The sequence below is a fragment of the Bombina bombina genome, chromosome 5 (assembly GCF_027579735.1).
Source record: "Bombina bombina isolate aBomBom1 chromosome 5, aBomBom1.pri, whole genome shotgun sequence".
Classification (NCBI taxonomy): domain Eukaryota; kingdom Metazoa; phylum Chordata; class Amphibia; order Anura; family Bombinatoridae; genus Bombina; species Bombina bombina.
The window spans coordinates 934,187,933-934,204,832 of NC_069503.1; the positions used below are offsets into that span (position 1 = coordinate 934,187,933).

The following is a 16,900-nucleotide window of genomic DNA, read 5'->3' on the forward strand; positions in this document are numbered from 1 at the left end:
CACACGGGCCGCATTTGCGGCTCGGCGTCTAATGGAGCTACACACATGTATTTATGGTGATGGGGTTACTGAGGGGGTACGTCATGCTTTTTAATGTAACTTATTAAATGTTATGTTTTACCTAACCAGCGAGTGCCTTTTCTGTGCCTGATATTTTTGATATTTTCCAAAGTGCACCCTGGGAGCTGCTATCATTTATGGAGTGCCTTTTCTTCTGATCTCGGTATATATATATATATATATATATATATATATATATATATATATATAGTTGCACACAAATAAAATACACACACATGCATACACATATAAACACACCCACAAAAAGATCATATATACACACATTTAAAATACCCACACATGTATATACACCTTTTGAGCTGTAATAATTCTAATTATAACGTAAATACTTTATTTCTATATAATTTGCATTTGTTTTGTTATGCAAATTATAAAGTGATAATGATTTACTTCAGGTCTCCAAAAGCTCAATTTTGTTTGTGGTATGTTGTATTGAGCTTGAGCATAAAACAATATGAGTGCTAATATGGCTCCCTACACTCTCCATTAAACATATAGGGGCCTATTTATCAATGCTTCAACTGCTTCAAATTAGACGCAAAGTTGATCCGCCGTAGTTAACAAAGTTAGGAGTAGTGACGTCACAAAAGGGGCGGAGCCTTGATGGACATTGTGATACATACATTCTTTTGCTTGTAGTAGTCTATGATTGGGCAGTCTCATTATATACCTTGTGACTTGTTTATAATAAATTTGTTATACTTTTTAACCACTTCTGATTCATCCTTTGGAGCTGGAACATCCTTCTTTGCCTTGCCTCCTATTAGGAGCTTCCTGTGCCTATATATCTAGAGCTTGATTTTGAAGTTCTAGACAATGTGAGTACCTTTCTAGGTTCTGCTGTAAATTTCACATAACCATAGAACTTCACTATATTTGTTTCTTCTTTTTTTCCCTGGGGTTCACCTGCTGAGCATTACCACCGTGATAACCTGGGACTTTTATCCTTTTTTGTGCACCATCACATTTGTTTTTGTATTTTATTATTTCTTATATTGGGATTTAAGCAAACTTATATATTGTTTTTTTTGTTCTTTTATATAATATAAGGGGACAATATTATTTCTCCAAATTTGGTGCACTAGTAGATATAGGGATAAAAATTAAATAAATACATTACATAATATAGCCAACTTCCTTTTTTTGGATAAATCTATGTTTAACGCGTGTAATACAAGTCCCACTCTCCACTTTGCACCAAATTTGACGCAACACTTTTTGCACCAAATTTTACGCAATACTCAAACTTCTAAACAACCTAGCTATTTATTGGACATTAACAGATGAAAAATAAAAGATTAGCTTTAGAGAAATGTGCTTGTTCATGGACAGTAATGAAATGGTATAAATAAAGTTGGAAAAAACAGAATATCCACAAAATCGATGACTCTTATTTATCAACAGTCCGATGCTCATCGCGCCGTACTTGACGCGAGTGTTTTTGACATGTGTGGCGAGCGTATTGACTACAGCGAATGCGTCAAGATTGACGCAATGATAAATCAGCCCCATAGGGTGCACTAAAAAATGCCTGCTTTTCACCACCCACTTGTAATATCAGATTGTAATATCATAGCGCAGCACAGATATATATATATATATATATATATATATATATATATATAATACACCCTGCGCTAATTGTGCTCAACTTGTCATCTAGGTCTTTTGAGTGGAATAAAATAGTTTAATTTCCCTTTCATAGTATTTAATTCTACACTAACCAGACAAATCAAAATAAAGAACAAAAAGGAATTAAAGGGATACTAAACCCAATTTTTTTCTTTCATGATTCAGATAGAGCATTAGATTTAAAGCAACTTTCTAATTTACTCCTATTATCAATTTGTCTTTGTTATCATGCTATCTTGATTTGAAAAAGCAGTAATGTAAGCTTTAGAGCCAGGCCATTTTTTGTTCAGCACCTGGGAAGCACTTGCTGATTTGTGGCTAAATGTAGCAAACCAATTAGCCAGCGCTACCCAAGTCCTTTGATCTAAAAATGGGCCGGCTCCTAACCTTTCATTACTGCTTTTTCAAATCAAGATAACATGAGAACAAAGAAAAATTGATAATAGGAGTAAATTAGAAAGTTGCTTAAAATTGCCTGCTTTATCTGAATCATGAAATAAAAAAATGTGGGGTTAGTATCCCTTTAAGTTCAACCATCCTGAAGATGTAATTATGGGATTGAATGAGTTGCTGCACTATGTCCAACAGTGTAAGAAATCTCACTGTGAACAGTTCATAGGATGACACTATGGGATCCATTTATCAAGTTTGGATGAAGCGTATGTGCCAACTTATAATGCATAATAAGTGTAATTAGTAGCTTATACAGTAGGTGGCGCTGTAGCATGGTTTGCTGCTGTTTTCATTTATTGACATGTACTTTTCTATTCAAGGAAGGAAATGCATTTTCTCTTCTCAGCCAGAAATATGTTTTAAAGCCTGCCCAATTTCAGTACATTGTTAGTTTTAATAATCCAAATAACTAAAAGAAATAACAATTTGCAGTTAAAATAAATATCCCCAATGGCAGAAAACTGATTACATAGTGTTTGCTTAAACAAAACAAGAAAACAAAACAATATTCAGACAATGCTGTCTACTTTGAATGATAGAGAGAAGAAATACAAACCTATTTTTCTGTTTCCAAAGCTCCATTTCCATAACAGTATCATCACAGGGGATTTCAGATCTCCAGGTTTCACAATTAAGTAAATATTGGAGAATACTCTGAAAAAAAAAATAAAACACAAAAAGTTATGTTGTATAATATGTTTTAGAAACAATTATTATGTATTATTTATGCCCATATTGGTGTCCAAAAAATATCTAGCAAATTAGACATACATAGGAACTGATTTAAATACTTTTTCAAAGATTAATTCTATTATTTTATTACATGTTACGAACTTGCTAGTTTTATTTATTTGTTTATTTTTATATTTTTTTTTAATTTTGATCACACTGAAGGGTATTGTAGAAGCAGCAATTAGTCACATTATAACTGCTTTGCTTATGATGTTTGACCCTTCATTGGTGGAGGCATAATTACCCCGAGAAAATCTATACCTTAGATTAATCCCAATTGGATTTATTCACTGAGTGAACAAATAATGATTGTATAATTAATGTATGTCTTCTCTTTTTAGAAAATGAGTATTATACAATTATTAATGGTTGGAATACTTAGAAGAAAAAACAAGAGAGAACCACTAAATGTTTGTTCCAAAGTTCTATTAAATTGAAAAGATAATTCCACATTAACTACCTTTTCACCACAAATTCCTTAATTAATCTTTTAAAAATAAATGGATTTAAGTGATGATTCGTTTAACGTAAGTTATGTGCTCAAAAAAGAGTGTAAATGATCATCAGGGTTGAATAAGTTTATAAATAATTTGAATATTTTTCACTGTACCTTTAAATTTGTGTTAAGTTTTCTACCAATCAAAACCCAGAGGGGGGTTTTTAAGTCTCAATGTGTGTATTGAATTTTAGGGACTATGAGTACGGCGTTTAGCCGAAACATGTTAGTCTGTAGTGTTTAAGGGTACAAACCCTCCATGATTTAGTGCTTTCATATAATAAAGTTATTTTTTTATTTAAACCAGCTACTGACGACCTCTTTTTCTTCATATGTTTTAAAGCCATGTTTTAACGATTAATTATATTATTTTATTACATGATACGAACTTGCCATAGTTTTATTTATTTGTTTATTTTTTATAATTTTTTAATTTTTATATTTATGAAGATAATTTGTGTTTTTTAACGGGCAAAAAACACAAAATTTAGGATATTAAATACTTAAGGATATTAAATAAATACAAGAAACCTAATATTAAAATAACCTTACAGGTTAGTAAAATGTAAAAGTGAAAGGCAATATTAAGTACAACCTACGTAAGCAGCTAAATGATACTCTAATTTGTAACTTCAAATATACAAATATTTATCTAAAGAACAATTCTAATGGGTTCACATTTGTAAAATTTCCAAACATAATACTGAAAAAGTGAACACACGCCATGCACGGTAACTGAACAGTTCAACAGTTGGACAGTGTAAAATAAAGAGACTATTTAGGGATGTATATATATATATATATATATATATATATATATATATATATATATATATATATATATATATATAATACACACACAACTTTTTTCCACTTCATTTGACAAAGTCTCAAGATGTGAGCCAAATTGTAATGGCATGTTTTTATTAATCTGGAATAAAGGCGTGTTTTTATATATTCTGATAATTTCCCACATGGAGATATAGGGGCCGATTTATCACATCACTGAATGTGAACTGCTCTGGTGAACTGCTTCTGCAATGCCATCCCCTGCAGATTCGCAGCCAATCTGCCGCTAGCAGGGGGTGTCAATCAACCCAATCATACATGATCGCGCTGATTGCAGACTGCAGCTTCAGAGGAGGCGTATGAGTTAAGGTGCTGCTGTATTAAGACCGCTGCTTCTTAACTCCTGTTTCTGGCAAGCCTGAAGGGTCGCGCAGAAACAGTTACATTGGGGCCGATACTGGGGTTGTTAAATCGGTGCCATTGTCCGAGACCTGGGATTTTACAAATGTGTCTATGCATATTATATATATATATATATATATATATATATATATATATATATATATATATATATATATATATATATATATATATATATATATATATATAATTTGTAATGGTCAGTGAGAGAGGTTGGTATCAAAGAAAATAAGAGTTTTAAAACATTTTATTGATTTACCATGAAATATTAAACAACTTCGAGCTCCTATGTTTCTTTACAAAATAATAACTCATAATATTATATAATTAAGTGTTCTAGCAAGCAATGAGTAATGTGTTTTGCACTTGATGCTTTATTTACCTAACATTTATAAGTTAACCTTTGGACTTCTTTAAAAGTAAATGCAGTATTCTACAAGTTCAATGTAATTTCATTTTATTGCCTTGTGTTGGCAATTGGTTGCTCCCCTTTATAGAAAAATTAATAAATATTTTTATACAACAGCACAATTTGCTTTTGATAATTTTGCACAACATAAAGATATATTTAATTTCCTTCCTAATTAGCCTGTCACTTTATTTAGATTAATGTGGTTACTTTGTGCATTTCCATTCTTTACTACATTATTTCCTACACGTATACAGTTGATTAAAGGCCTGTTAAAGGGACATTCTAATGCAAAAATATGTTCTAATATGTTTGAGCATGACGTTTTTCATTACTGACCCTGGATAACTATTGGTTAAACCGGTCAAGAATACAGAAATGGTATGCTCTAATAAATGAGACCATTAATGTTTGCATTAGAATATAACTAGTCAAAATTAAACTTTAAGGTCGAGCACACAATTTTAAACAACTTTACAATTAAATTTCATTATCAAAATGAGCACAATCTTTCTCCAACATTGGTGTGTCCGGTCCACGGCGTCATCCATAACTTGTGGGAATATTCTCTTCCCCAACAGGAAATGGCAAAGAGCACAGCAAAAGCTGTCCATATAGTCCCTCCTAGGCTCCGCCCACCCCAGTCATTCTCTTTGCCGCTGAACAAGCAGCATATCCACGGAGATGGTGAAGAGTATGTGGTGATTAGTTGTAGTTTTTTATTCTACTATCAAGAGTTTGTTATTTTAAAATAGTGCTGGTATGTACTATTTACTCTGAAACAGAAAAAGATGAAGAGTTCTGTTTGTGAGAGGAATATGATTTTAGCAGCAGTAACTGAAATCGTTTGCTGTTTCCACATAGGACTGTTGAGATGAGATAACTTCAGTTGGGGGAAACAGTTGGCAGACTTTTCTGCTTAAGGTATGACTAGCCATATTTCTAACAAGACTGTGTAATGCTGGAAGGCTGTCATTTTCCCCATCATGGGGACCGGTAAGCCATTTTCTTAGTCTCAAACAGAACAAAGGGCTTAATATGGGCTATAAAACTGGTAGACACTTTTATGGGCTAGATCGATTGCTTTATTTGGGCATTTTATACAGCTTGATGTTGAAATTCACACTTTATAACTTTGGGGAACGTTTTTTTACGTCAGGCACTGGTTTAGACACCTTCCCAGTCAGGAAGGGCCTTCTATGTAGTAGGCAGAGCCTCATTTTCGCGCCATTACTGCGCAGTTACTTTTGAGAGCAGGACATGCAGCTGCATGTGTGTGGGTCTGGAAATAGTTGAAAAGGTTCCTGAAAGGCTTCATTTGGTATCGTATACCCCCCTGGGTTTGGTAAAGTCGCAGCAAAGGCTGTAGCTGGGACTGTAGAGGGCTTAAAACTGTAAACGGCTCCGGTTTCGTGATTTTAAGGGTTAAAGGTCTGAAATTTGGGGTGCAATGCTTTGAATGCTTTAAGACACTGTGGTGAAAATTTGGTTAAATTTGAACAATTCCTTCATAGTTTTTCACATATTCAGTAAAAAAGTGTGCCCTGTTTAAAATTTAAAGAGACAGTAACGGTTTTGTTTTAAAACGGTTTTTGTATTTTATTGACAAGTTTAAGCCTGTTTAACATGTCTGTGCCTTCAGATAAACTATGTTCTGTATGTATGGAAGCCAATGTGTCTCCCCCTTCAAAATTGTGTGATAATTGTGCCATAGCGTCCAAACAAAGTAAGGACAGTACTGCCACAGATAGTAAAGTTGCCCAAGATGATTCATCAGATGAAGGGAGTAGACATAGTTCTACATCATCTCCTTCTGTGTCTACACCAGTTTTGCCCACGCAGGAGACCCCTATTACCTCTAGCGCGCAAAGGCTTGTTACTATGCAACAATTGACGGCAGTAATGGATAACTCCATAGCAAATATTTTATCCAAAATGCCTGTTTTAAACACTGTAGAGCAGGAGGGCGCTGATGATAATTGCTCTGTCATACCCTCACACCAATCTGAAGTGGCCATGAGGGAGGTTTTGTCAGATGGGGAAATTTCTGATTCAGGTAGAATTTCTCAACAGGCAGAACCTGATGTTGTGACATTTAAATTTAAGTTAGAGCATCTCCGCGCACTGCTTAAGGAGGTGCTATCTACTCTGGATGATTGTGACAACCTGGTCATTCCAGAAAAATTGTGCAAGATGGACAAGTTCCTAGAGGTTCCGGTGCACCCCGACGCTTTTCCTATACCCAAGCGGGTGGCGGACATAGTGAATAAGGAGTGGGAGAAGCCCGGCATACCTTTTGTCCCCCCTCCTATATTTAAGAAATTATTTCCTATGGTCGACCCCAGAAAGGACTTATGGCAGACAGTCCCTAAGGTCGAGGGGGCAGTTTCTACACTAGCCAAGCGCACTACTATTCCTATCGAGGATAATTGTGCTTTCAAAAATCCTATGGATAAAAAATTGGAGGGTTTGCTTAAAAAGATTTTTGTACAGCAAGGTTACCTCCTGCAACCTATTTCGTGCATTATTCCTGTCACTACAGCAGCGTGGTTCTGGTTCGAGGAACTAGAAAAGTCGCTCAGTAGAGAGACTCCGTATGAGGAGGTTATGGACAGAATTCACGCACTTAAGTTAGCTAATTCCTTTATTTTAGATGCCGCTTTGCAGTGAGCTAGATTAGCGGCGAAAAATTCAGGGTTTGCAATTGTGGCGCGCAGAGCGCTCTGGCTAAAGTCTTGGTCAGCGGATGTATCTTCCAAGACAAAATTGCTTAATATCCCTTTCAAGGGTAAAACCCTTTTTGGGCCAGAATTGAAAGAGATTATCTCAGACATCACTGGGGGTAAGGGCCATGCCCTACCACAAGATAGGCCTTTCAAGGCCAAGAATAAGTCTAATTTTCGTTCCTTTCGCAATTTCAGGAACGGACCGGCCTCCAACTCTGCAGCCTCTAGACAAGAGGATAATGCTTCGCAAACCAAACCAGCTTGGAAACCGATGCAAGGCTGGAACAAGGGTAAGCAGGCCAAGAAGCCTGCTGCTGCTACCAAAACAGCATGAAGGAGTAGCCCCCGATCCGGGACCGGATCTAGTAGGGGGCAGACTCTCTCTCTTCGCTCAGGCTTGGGCAAGAGATGTTCAGGATCCCTGGGCACTAGAAATAGTTTCTCAGGGTTATCTTCTGGAATTCAAGGAACTACCCCCAAGGGGAAGGTTCCACATGTCTCACTTATCTTCAAACCAAATAAAGAGACAGGCATTCTTACATTGTGTAGAAGACCTGTTAAAAATGGGAGTGATACACCCAGTTCCAACTGTGGAACAAGGACTGGGGTTTTACTCAAATCTGTTTGTAGTTCCCAAAAAAGAGGGAACCTTCAGACCAATTCTGGATTTAAAGATTCTAAACAAATTTCTCAGAGTGCCATCGTTCAAAATGGAAACTATTCGAACAATTTTGCCTACAATCCAGGAGGGTCAATTTATGACTACCGTGGATTTAAAGGATGCGTATCTACATATTCCTATCCACAAAGATCATCATCAGTTCCTAAGGTTCGCCTTTCTGGACAAACATTACCAGTTTGTGGCTCTCCCATTCGGGCTCGCCACTGCTCCAAGGATTTTCATGAAGGTACTCGGGTCCCTTCTAGCGGTTCTAAGACCAAGGGGCATTGAAGTGGCACCTTACTTGGACGACATTCTGATACAAGCGTCGTCTCTTTCAAAGGCAAAGGCTCACACAGACATCGTTCTGGCCTTTCTCAGATCTCACGGATGGAAGGTGAACATAGAAAAAAGTTCCCTGTCTCCGTCGACAAGAGTTCCTTTCTTGGGGACAATAATAGATTCTTTAGAAATGAAGATTTTTCTGACAGATGTCAGAAAGTCAAAACTTCTAAACGCTTGTCAAGTTCTTCACTCTGTTCCACGACCTTCCATAGCTCAGTGCATGGAAGTAGTAGGGTTGATGGTTGCAGCAATGGACATATTTCCTTTTGAGCGAATTCATCTAAGACCATTACAACTGTGCATGCTGAAACAGTGGAATGGGGACTATACAGACTTGTCTCCAGTGATTCAAGTAGACCAGAAGACCAGAGACTCACTCCATTGGTGGCTAACCCAGGATCACCTGTCCCAGGGAATGAGCTTCCACAGACCAGAGTGGGTCATCGTCATGACCGACCCCAGTCTAGTGGGCTGGGGCGCGGTCTGGGACTCCCTGAAAGCTCAGGGTCTATGGTCTTGGGAAGAGTCTCTTCTCCCGATAAACATTCTGGAACTGAGAGCGATATTCAATACTCTCAGGGCTTGGCCTCAACTAGCAAAGGCCAGATTCATAAGATTCCAATCAGACAACATGACGACTGTTGCTTACATCAACCATCAGGGGGGAACAAGGAGTTCCCTGGCGATGAGAGAAGTGACCAAAATCATAAAATGGGCGGAGGATCACTCCTGCCACCTATCTGCGATCCACATCCCAGGAGTGGAAAACTGGGGGGCAGATTATCTGAGTCGTCAGACATTCCATCCCGGGGAGTGGGAACTCCACCCAGAGATATTTGCCCAGTTGACTCAATTATGGGGCATTCCAGACATGGATCTGATGGCGTCTTGTCAGAACTTCAAGGTTCCTTGCTACGGGTCCAGATCCAGGGATCCCAAGGCGACTCTAGTGGATGCATTAGTAGCGCCTTGGGCCTTCAACCTTGCTTATGTGTTCCCACCGTTTCCTCTCATTCCCAGGCTGGTAGCCAGGATCAAACAGGAGAGGGCCTCGGTGATCTTGATAGCTCCTGCGTGGCCACGCAGGACTTGGTATGCAGACCTGGTGAATATGTCATCGGCTCCACCATGGAAGCTACCTTTGAGACAGGATCTTCTTGTACAGGGTCCATTCGAACATCCAAATCTAGTTTCCCTCCAGCTGACGGCTTGGAAATTGAACGCTTGATTTTATCTAAGAGTGGGTTTTCGGATTCTGTGATAGATACTCTGATACAAGCCAGAAAACCTGTAACTAGAAAAATTTACCATAAAATATGGAAAAGATATATCTGTTGGTGTGAATCCAAGGGATTCTCATGGAGAAAGATCAAAATTCCTAGGATCCTTTCTTTTCTTCAAGAAGGTTTGGATAAGGGATTATCAGCGAGTTCTCTAAAGGGACAGATTTCTGCTTTATCTGTCTTGTTACACAAACGACTGGCAGCTGTGCCAGATGTTCAAGCTTTTGTTCAGGCTTTGGTCAGGATCAAGCCTGTTTACAGACCTTTGACTCCTCCCTGGAGTCTGAATTTAGTTCTTTCAGTTCTTCAAGGGGTTCCGTTTGAACCTCTACATTCCATAGATATCAAGATGTTATCTTGGAAAGTTCTGTTTTTGGTTGCTATTTCTTCTGCTAGAAGAGTTTCTGAGTTATCTGCTCTGCAGTGTAATCCGCCCTATCTGGTGTTCCATTCAGATAAGGTTGTTTTGCGTACTAAACCTGGTTTCCTTCCAAAGGTTGTTTCCAACAAGAATATTAACCAGGAAATAGTTGTGCCTTCTTTGTGTCCGAATCCAGTTTCAAAGAAGGAACGTTTGTTACACAATTTAGATGTAGTTCGTGCTTTAAAGTTCTATTTAGAAGCAACAAAGGATTTCAGACAAACGTTTTCTCTGTTTGTCGTTTATTCTGGCAAGAGGAGAGGTCAAAAAGCTACTGCTACCTCTCTTTCCTTTTGGCTGAAAAGCATCATCCGATTGGCTTATGAGACTGCCGGACGGCAGCCTCCCGAACGCATCACAGCTCACTCTACTAGGGCTGTGGCTTCCACATGGGCCTTCAAGAACGAGGCTTCTGTTGATCAGATATGTAAGGCAGCGACTTGGTCTTCCCTGCACACTTTTGGCAAATTCTACAAATTTGATACTTTTGCTTCTTCGGAGGCTATTTTTGGGAGAAAGGTTTTGCAAGCCATGGTGCCTTCCGTTTAGGTAACCTGATTGGCTCCCTCCCTTCATCCGTGTCCTAAAGCTTTGGTATTGGTTCCCACAAGTTATGGATGACGCCGTGGACCGGACACACCAATGTTGGAGAAAACAGAATTTATGCTTACCTGATAAATTACTTTCTCCAACGGTGTGTCCGGTCCACGGCCCGCCCTGGTTTTTTAATCAGGTTTGATGAATTTCTTTCTTTAACTACAGTCACCACGGCACCCTATGGTTTCTCCTGTTTTTCTCCTGTCCGTCGGTCGAATGACTGGGGTGGGCGGAGCCTAGGAGGGACTATATGGACAGCTTTTGCTGTGCTCTTTGCCATTTCCTGTTGGGGAAGAGAATATTCCCACAAGTTATGGATGACGCCGTGGACCGGACACACCGTTGGAGAAAGTAATTTATCAGGTAAGCATAAATTCTGTTTTTTATATACACACTTTCTGAAGCACCAGCTTCTATTAAGCATGTGCAAGAATTCCTAGTATATACATGTATATGCATTTTCAGTTTGTCTGATGGTTGTCACAATGCAGGGGGAAGGAAATGTAACTAACTTTTATATTTATCTGAAAAAAAATGTGCTATTCGTTTGAAATTCAGACTAAGTGCATCTGCATTGTATTTGTATAATGCTTTTGCTGATTATGCAATTCTACTGGTCCTTTAAACACTCTTTAGTGTGGAAGATAACTTGGATATGTCTTTAGATTTCTTCAGTATGCTGAGGGCAAGTCACATAAACATGAGGGTCCTCTTTCAAATGAGGGTTACACATCTTCTTGGATGTAGATGATCATGGCGAGAATTGTTTTCACCACCAGTAGACACAGGTAGGTTGGAGGTGGGGAACTACAGCAGTCCTATCTTCCTCATTGCAATTATCAGAGAAAAATAAGACTGGAAATAGTAGAATTCAATCTTTTGAATGAGGGGTCACTTGCCCTATTTATATGCAAGGGACCACTATAGTAATGGTCATCACTTGCACACAAAAACATCATGAATATTATTGATAGGAACATGTTCAGCGCCTCACACAAAGGGGCATGAGAAACTATTATGAAAACAAGGAGTCCCCTGATTCAATGGGAGTCTCATGTCTGCTTATTGCTAGGTCACCTATCTGATGAAATACTATATGAGAGAACAGACTCCCAATGCACTAAATACAGCATACACATAACATACATCCCATCTCATATAAAAGACTTTCACCGGTTTTCTAGGTAAATTTGTAGAAGCTCTGGGCTCTAAAAGAGAGCCTAACACTTCTATTATAGCATCAGAGTTGTGGAAGTTGAGAGTTCAAATGCTTATGGCAATCGGTGACCACTGTGAAATGTGGAACTTAGTCATGGCTATTAGCTCCTTTCTGTCTGCCCACGATACAGAAAATAACCTCCGCTTTCAAGTCAGTAGTTTTGTGTCTCTTTAGCTGACTGGTGATTCCCATAATAATGACAATACAAATACCTAATTTTTAAGGGATTCCTAAAAATGCAAAGAAGCATTATTTACTGTAAAACATATGTCAAAAAAGGGAGTTACCACAGCTGTCATATGAACATGATAATAGCAACCAGTGGCTAGACATTTTTTAAAACATAAAAATACCCCCACCAAATAGGGGTGGGGATAAGCGCAAGATATTACTGCAAAGAGAAAGCAAGTGGATATATCTCCTAGATAAACACTCAACTAGATCTGCAATGCTATTTATGAATGAAGGTTACTGGGCAGACGAGCAAATCAGATATTGAAGCGGCAAATGTAATCTTTATTATAAAAGGTAGTAGGAATGATTCAAGTGATACTTTTTTGCCTCACATGTGAATAGGTGTAATTTGGAAGATTGGATCCATTGTGATGTGACAGATTGCAAAGGAGCCGTTTAAATTTATATATGTCATGTTTCTTGTGTGGGTATTTAGCAGTAGGAATAAGCACTACATGATAGTAGTTACACAGAGCAGGTCTTTATTCAGCTCAAATGTAAGCAACAACACTAACTGAACTGAGAAAAATAACATAAAGAAGATGGCTGCTGATCATAGAGTTCTCTCCCAGCTCCAGAGTGTCTTTTCTTAAAGTAACAGTATACCACATCTCCCCAACTACTTCCAAATCCCCTCTTTACATTTAACACATCTTAACAGCAAATAAACAATAAAAATGTGCCCAGCTTCTGCAGACTGTATAGGGACAAATTCTCCTTGGTTTGCATCTGAACCTGGCAATTCAGCCTCTGAGTCAGTATTGTGAGTAATTGGCGACTCTTCTCCTTATTCAGGTACAATTACTTCTCCTTTACTGTCTGCCATCAAGGTGTTTTAATTACATATGATCTTGGCTCAGGACCAACAGATGATATCTGTGCAGGCTGCCAGCCCACTGATGTCTCCATATGCACTGCATCCCCTTTTTGGAAGGCTTGTAGTGGCTTAACACCATGATCATAATATACTTTCTGCCTATGCTGTAGCTCCCTTAATTTTTGGTGTGCATTCTTAGGGATCTGGAGCTTTAATGCATGAGCTGCAACCGGTAACTTGGTTCTCAGTGTCCGACCCATTAAAAGTTGTGCTGGGGAATAGGCCATTCCAGTGATTGGAGTATTGCGCAATTCTAGAAGCACAATATGAGGATCTACCCCCGATTCCCATGTTTTTTAGAGCATGAGTTTAATTGTTTTTACAGTTCTTTCTGCCAGTCCATTTGATTGGGGGTAACCAGGACTAGAATGAGTAAACTTAATACCCCATTGTGCAGCAAATGCCTTCCTCTCAGCACTGGCAAAGGGTACATGGTCACTGATAACTTCTATTGGGTTGCCATGTCTACTAAATGTTGCTTTCAGCTTTGCAATTACTGTTGTTGCAATTTTATCAGACAACTTTAGTACTTCAGGATACTTGGAAAAATAGTCTACTATTATAAGAAATGTCGATCCCTTCCACTTAAAAATGTCCACTGACAGTTTTTGCCAAGGCAGGTGAGGAATTTTGTGTGAGAGTAATGGTTCCTTTTGATTGGGGGTAACCAGGACTAGAATGAGTAAACTTAATACCCCATTTGCAGCAAATGCCTTCCTCTCAGCACTGGCAAAGGGTACATGGTCACTGATAACTTCTATTGGGTTGCCATGTCTACTAAATGTTGCTTTCAGCTTTGCAATTACTGTTGTTGCAATTTTATCAGACAACCTTAGTACTTCAGTATACTTGGAAAAATAGTCTACTATTATAAGAAATGACGATCCCTTCCACTCAAAAATGTCCACTGCCAGTTTTTGCCAAGGCAGGTGAGGAATTTTGTGTGAAAGTAATGGTTCCTTGTGATTCCCTGGTAGGTGATCAGCACAAATCTTGCAGGTCTCTTCCATCTGTTGTATGTCCTTGGACATGCTGGGCCAGAACAGGATCATCCAAGCCCACATTTTGGTTCTCTGTATACCTTGATGGCACTCATGAAGACTTTCTAGAATTTTCCTGCAAGCATTCAGAGGAACTACAATCTTTTCACCCAGCAATAAGAGACCATCTTCCATGCGCAGCAAGTGCTTAAATTGCCAAAATGACTGCAGACTTGGATGGAGTTGCCTTTTTCTTTGTGGCCAACCTTCAGACAGAAGTTGTTAAAGTTTGTTTAAGTCTGCATCTTCTGCTGTGGATGTATGTAAATAAGATAACATCTCAGTCCCAATAGATTCTGATGATGACAGTGTATAGACGACCCTTTCTTCTGATAAACTGTCCTCTTCTTGTCCTGGTGGATCCACAGGGGCCCTTGAAAGAGTATCAGAAATAAACATATCACGCCCAGGAGTATAAATGATGTTTAGGTTGTATCGTTGCAGTTGTAAGAGCATTCTTTGGAGTCTTGCTGGTGCTTTGCTCAATGGTTTAGTGAGTATTGATTCAAGAGGCTTGTGGTCAGAATACACTGTAACTGCTCTGCCGAATATAAACTGGTGAAACTTTTTTGTAGCATATACAATAGCCAATAGTTCTTTCTCAATCTGGGCATAATTTTGCTCTGTGGCAGTCATTGCTCTTGATGCATATGTTATAGGGCAATGGTCTTGAAGTAAGCAAGCTCCAAGGCCTGATTTAGATGCATCTGCCTAAATCACCACTGCTTTTGCTGGGTCAAAAAATCTTAATACTGGAGCCTCAATTAGTGCCTGCTTTAAAGATTGTACTGCTTTAGTATGTTTTTGTGTTTGGGACTTCTCGCCGTACGTCTGCTGCGGAATATTCTCTCCTGGATCTCCGCCATGGCAATAAAACTGTGGCACAATTTGCCATTGAGTTCCGCACCTTGGCACTTGAAACCACTTGGGATGGCAGTGCTCTCAAGGCAGCCTTTAGGAGGGGTCTCCATGAATACATCAAAGATGAACTCACTTATTGTGATATTCCTTCTTCTTTGGATAACTTTATAGTGCTTTGTATCAATCTGGACTCTCGCTTTCAGGAAAGACAAGCTGAGAGAGACAGAACAAAGAGGGTCCTTCCCTCCCGTCCTCCTATTCGCCCAGTTTTGGCAGCATCCACTACCCCTTCAGCAGCTCCAGTTACCTCAGTAGAGGAACCCATGGATCTCTCCTACTTCAAACCTTCAGAGTCTGAAAGGCAGAGGGGTACCTCTAAGCATGATCTCAACTAAATCCCCTCACTCCTCTCGGATTCTGGTACCTGTTACCCTTACCTTTCTTCAGAATACTGCCTACACTCAAGTCTTTTTTGATTCAGGGGCAGCTGGAAACTTCCAGGATCACTATTTTATGATTCAAGCTGGTTTGCCTCTTCTGCAGAAAAGACATTGTCTCAAAATAACTACCCTGGATGGCACCCCCTTGGTTCGGACGTGATCCATTTTGAGTCAGCACCCCTGACCCTGACTGTGGGAGTCCTCCACACTGAACAGCTGCAGTTTGAGGTCATTCATTCCCCAGCACAGCCTGTCATCCTTGGTCTTCCTTGGCTTCCGGTACACAATCCACAGTTCGACTGGGCTGAGGGACAACTGGCCTCCTGGAGTACCTCCTGTTTCCACTCCTGCCTCTATAAAGTCATTCCTCTGCCCTGTATTCCCATAGACAGTATACAGACTCCTTCAAACCTTCCTTCATTATACACAGACTTTGCGGATGTGTTTGAGAAAAAAGCAGCCGACATGCTGCCACCCCACCGTCCTTATGATTGCAAGATTGATCTCTTTCCTGGAGCCCCACTTCCTAAAGGGAGGACTTATCCACTCTCCAAGGCTGAAACCAAATCCATGGAGGTGTACATCCAAGAGAACCTAGCTAAAGGTTTCATTCGCCCTTCCACCTCTCCTGCTGGGGCTGGCTTCTTTTTTCAGTAAGAAGGTTGGTGGGCTTAGACCCTGCATTGACTACAGGGCCTTGAACAACATAACCATCAAGAATCGCTATCCCATACCATTGATCACTGAACTGTACGACTCACCCCAGGATGCTCGCTTTTTCACCAAATTGGACTTACATGGGGCATACAATCTGATTTGCATCTATCCAGGCCACGAATGGAAGACCGCCTTTAACACAAGATCAGGGAATTACGAATGCCTTGTAATGCCTTTTGGGCTGTGTAATGCCCCTGTAGTATTCCAGGCATTTGTCAACGATGTCTTCTGTGACCTCCTCAACCGCACTGTCATTGTTTATCTGGATTATCATGATTAAGGGATAATTTCCCGAAACGTTGCTGCTAACCTGTTTCTACCTGCAAGGGAGAAAGATGTTTGAATAAATCTGGTGAAAATTTGTTGAAAAGGTGCTGTGGATTTTTTCATTTATCTAAAGAGGTTTTGACAGTCCCTCTTACCACCTGCATCTACATTTACCGTGGAGCTGTACACTGGTTTGTTTG

General features: G+C 39.3%; 1 protein-coding gene across 1 annotated transcript in view; it reads right to left on the reverse strand.

Annotated features, from left to right (window-relative positions):
• Positions 1 to 16,900, reverse strand: part of TRPA1 (transient receptor potential cation channel subfamily A member 1) — a 336,909-nt gene that overhangs the window by 6,217 nt on the left and 313,792 nt on the right. Inside the window, exon 26 of the mRNA XM_053715123.1 lies at positions 2,723 to 2,820. Within this exon, the coding sequence (XP_053571098.1) occupies positions 2,723 to 2,820 (98 nt within the window). The remainder of the gene's footprint in view (positions 1 to 2,722; positions 2,821 to 16,900) is intronic.